Source organism: Phragmites australis, chromosome 4 (assembly GCF_958298935.1).
Source record: "Phragmites australis chromosome 4, lpPhrAust1.1, whole genome shotgun sequence".
Classification (NCBI taxonomy): Eukaryota; Viridiplantae; Streptophyta; class Magnoliopsida; order Poales; family Poaceae; genus Phragmites; species Phragmites australis.
The window spans coordinates 5,245,269-5,249,239 of record NC_084924.1 but is presented as its reverse complement, the minus strand read 5'-3'; the positions used below and the strand labels follow the sequence as shown (position 1 = coordinate 5,249,239).

The 3,971-nt window shown below is 53.7% G+C and overlaps 1 protein-coding gene across 1 annotated transcript; it reads right to left on the bottom strand.

The window, feature by feature from the left end:
- Positions 1-471: 471 nt before the first annotated feature.
- On the bottom strand, positions 472-3,447 carry LOC133915374 (probable N-acetyltransferase HLS1-like). Its single transcript, XM_062358515.1, has 3 exons — positions 2,610-3,447; positions 2,138-2,301; positions 472-1,950 (listed from the first exon to the last, which is right to left on the bottom strand). Exons 1-3 carry the CDS (start codon positions 2,802-2,804, stop codon positions 1,101-1,103), a joined length of 1,209 nt encoding a protein of 402 aa, XP_062214499.1. The 5' UTR covers positions 2,805-3,447; the 3' UTR covers positions 472-1,100.
- Positions 3,448-3,971: the final 524 nt, after the last annotated feature.

Genomic DNA, 3,971 nt, shown 5'->3' with positions numbered 1-3,971 from the left:
TATCCAATAAATGATAAAGTATCTAATTCAACTAATAAAGCTACTCACTTTGGTCACGAAAACATTAGTGATAGGTTAGATCATTATTGTAGATTTGATCATTATTTTCTATTTGAATATATAGTTATATATTAAAAAGTTATTAAAAACTACTTTTTAAAGCAAATTTACACATTATTTTTAGTTTCCAATCAAAATACTTTTAAAGTTATTGATAGTTTTTATAAGTCGAATCACTTTCGAAATGTCATGTTTTTGTAAATGAAGTGTATGACAAAAGTTTTAATTCCATTGCAACACTAAGCCGACAATTTAACATAGTTTGAAAAACAGTAAAGACAACTAACCACATGTCCTTACATCGCATTCATAATACCGTCTCGCATGCAAAATACAAATCTAATCATCTCAAAGAAAGGTAAACAGACTAACTACGTAGTAATTTCACTTAATAATGATCTCTACTACCAATTTGAGTCAACAGCCAATATTTAAATTTCTCAAATTGCCTTACAAAAAATCAAACTAAAATACAAGACAAACGTACAATCTCAGGATTATATTCTCACGTCCTGATCAAATCATTATCTCCACGATCTTGAGCTCAACTTTGATCGATCTCGGATGGGACCGGAGCAGCCACCGGGTCACAGTAAGCAAAATCCAAACAACCACAGATTCGATCGAAACCGGATCAAAGCCCCGCAAAGAATCCCAAAGATCTCAGGCAGCATCTATTGTGGGAGAGGGGACGCATATATCCTCCAAACAAAAGAAGCAAATCTAACAAACCTTTCTAGTTCTCTGAAAAGGACATAAAAGGAGAAGGTACTAAAAGGCTGGTCTCAACTCTGGTCCAGTACGAACCGGTTACAACTAGGCAGCAGCTCCCGTTTCCATCCAAGTAGAAGGAAGAGCTGCTGTACTGTATTCACATCTAAACATACGAAATTTAACTAAGTACTAGTGGAAAGTACAAGTAAATGTACCGCGTGTTTGAAACTCAAAAGGTTGAGTTGGGAAGCTACTCTAGGAGCCATCGGATGCGCGATCGAACGGCCGTGGAAAAAAAACCTAAAAGCCTAAGTGTATTTATCAACCTAAAACTCCCTCGGGTCAATGAATATGGAGTGCCCGGCCGGCGCCTTGGTCCAATCGCCGAGCGGCCCGTCGCTGTAGCCGTCGGCGAGCCGCTTGATGCACCAGAGGTCCTCGGCGCCGAGGCGCGCCCAGTGCGGCACCCCAGCGCGGACGGGCTCGCAGGCGCCGACCTCGGTGGCCACGACGCCACAGCCGCCGCTGCGTGCCATGTTGTGCGCGTGGCGGCACAGCGCGCGCGCGAGCCGCGGGGCGTCCGGGCCGGCGCCGCCGAGGCCGTACAGGAAGTAGAGCCCGAACGGCGCGAACAGGTTGGGGATGGAGGGGATCTTGAGCCACGGCGCCGCGCGGTCCACCAGCCGTGTCGCGCCCGCCGCGGCGCGCATCAGGCGCGGCGCGCCGCGCACCTCGAGGCGGAAGGCGTTCATGCAGTTCCACACGCTCAGCACGGCCCACGACGCCGGCGGCGCCGCCAGGAACGCCTCCACCCCCTCCCACCGCGCCCCCGCCGGCACGGCCAGGAACGTGCCGAGGGACAGGGCATTGAACAGCACGGCGTCGATGTCGGCGGGGAAGAACTCGACGGCGGCGAAGTGCCAACGATAGAGCAGCTCGGCCTCGCGCGGCTCAAGGGGCACGATGGCCGAGCTCCGCGAGGGCTCGAGCGCGTGGCCGAACACCGGGTGCACGAGCACGGACGGCGTGCGGAACTTGGCGTAGCCGCAGCGGCTGGTGAAGAGCCGCACCGACGCCTCGTTGTCTTGCTCCGTCGCCATGTACGAGTACTCGGCCCGCATTTGCCGGAACCATTCCTCCATCCGATCCACCAGCTTCTTCCCCACCCCCTTCCTCCTGCAGCAAAACGAGCAGCCACGGCAACAGCAGCACAAAGTTACAATCTTTTCCGTTTTCCGTTTTCCTTCTCATGATTCTTGAAAACAGCATTCGCAGTACAACAAAGAAAAAACTGGTATAACCAATGTCATGTACAGCAGTATAGTAGAGTAGTACGTTTCTTGATGCATATGCACGTACGTACCGGTGGCTCGGCGAGACACGGAGGCCGAGGATGTAGCCGACCTTGGTGTAGATGGGATCCCTGGTCTGGGTGGAACTGGAGACGACGGACTTGACGCAGCCGCGGACTAGTCCGGCGATCTCCGTGCCGTTAGCTTCCCCACCGCCGGTTGCTGTCTCCGCGACCTTTCCGTGTCCAGGCGGTTCAAACATGCATTTCGGGCAGTCCATTAATTAGTTGAGCTTCTCCAGCCGGGACCCACGCCCGAACGAGAGGAAAAGAAAAAACAAAACGAAACGAAACACGACGACACGAAAGGAAACAAGACCGGAACAGGAGGGCGGGAAGCATGGGGGACGGGGAGGAGGACAGGTGGTAGGCTAGCTAGCCAGATCGAGCGAGCCGTGCAGCTCACCTGCATCTGGCTGGGCCTTCGCTGCAGCCACCACGTAAGTAGAGAGCAGACAGAGCGAGCGAGCACGTACGTACGTACCAGCATGAGGTAGGCCGGCGAGTTGCGAATGCGGCAGAGCGGGTCGCCGAGGAGGTCCGTGAAGAGGCACATCTTGCCGGCGCCGCTGGACCCAACCTCGCACGCGCGCTCCACCTCCTCCACGCCGCCGCGGTCGCGCTCGCTCTCGCCGTCGTACTCTCGCACCACCACGGCCGCCGCCGCCGCCTCAACCATCTCTCTCCGGCGGCCGGTCACCCTCGCTTTCTTGGCGGCAGCCGCCGCGAGAGCAGGAGCTGGTAGACGCTAGGAGAGGAGCTGGGTGTGTGTGTGATTGGTGCTTGATATAGTCGCAAGAGGGGAAGGAGCTAGCTACGGGTAGGAGGCCGCAAGTATGGATCACGTGAAGGCGCGAGGGAAGCGAGGGCGTTCTTTTGCGTGCCTGCCTCCTCCACAATTACTCCTCCCCCACACGCACGGAGTAGCAGCGCAGCTATCCGCCGCTCACCGCGCAGCGATATCCCCGGTGCAATAACTGGCGGCGTCTAGCTTGCTACCAGGATTGCGTGCGCAGGGCAGACCTCAGCTGAACTAGCTAGTAGCCGCTTTCCTTCTGGATCAAGGCGAAGCGATTTCGAAGCAGGAGGAGCTAGACAGTAAGACAGGTAAAGGCGTTTGAGTTTTGGAGCGGAGCGCGTCTTGCCGCAGGCTTTGCAGGGAAGAAGACCGGTAGGATCGGAGAACAAGGTGCTACAGCCTATAGGAGATGCTGCAGTGCAGCGCTGCGCTGTAGGCGGATGGATGTGGTGACTAGCGAGTGGTGACAGTGGCGTAGCGATCCACAGCACAGCACAGCACAGCACAGGGGAGGGCGGCTGGCCACTGCTGATGGCGTGGGAGGGAGTTGCAGCTATTTATACTCGGTTTTGTACCCTGGACTCGGAGTGGGGCCCACCATGGTTAAAAGGTACGGTGGCCCACCGATCGGCATTCTGTTTTTTGTTTTTCATCTATGTTCTAAGGTTAACATGTGATGTTTAGAGGAAAACCATTTATCATTTTTATTTATGCATCTCCAGTTTTTCAATGATTCAAAAACATGAGGGATTTCGGTCAACGAGCAACTGAAGGCCACATACCAAGGTTAAGATTTGTGGTTTTGGGATTTTAGAGTGCTAGGGACTCGTCAAGGTTAAAAGAGCTAGTGTTTTCGGCAAGCAACTGAACGCTACGGGCAATGTTAGAGCTAGTGGTTTTGGGATTTTAGAGTGTTTGGGACCAACCAAATTTAAAACGGAGGCTCGGGGTGGCGGTTGGATATGCGGTGGGTTGTGGCTTGGTAGAGCTTGTGACGAAGGCGGTGGCGTTGGTGCCGTGTGTGCCAGGTAGGTAGCAGGGATGTCA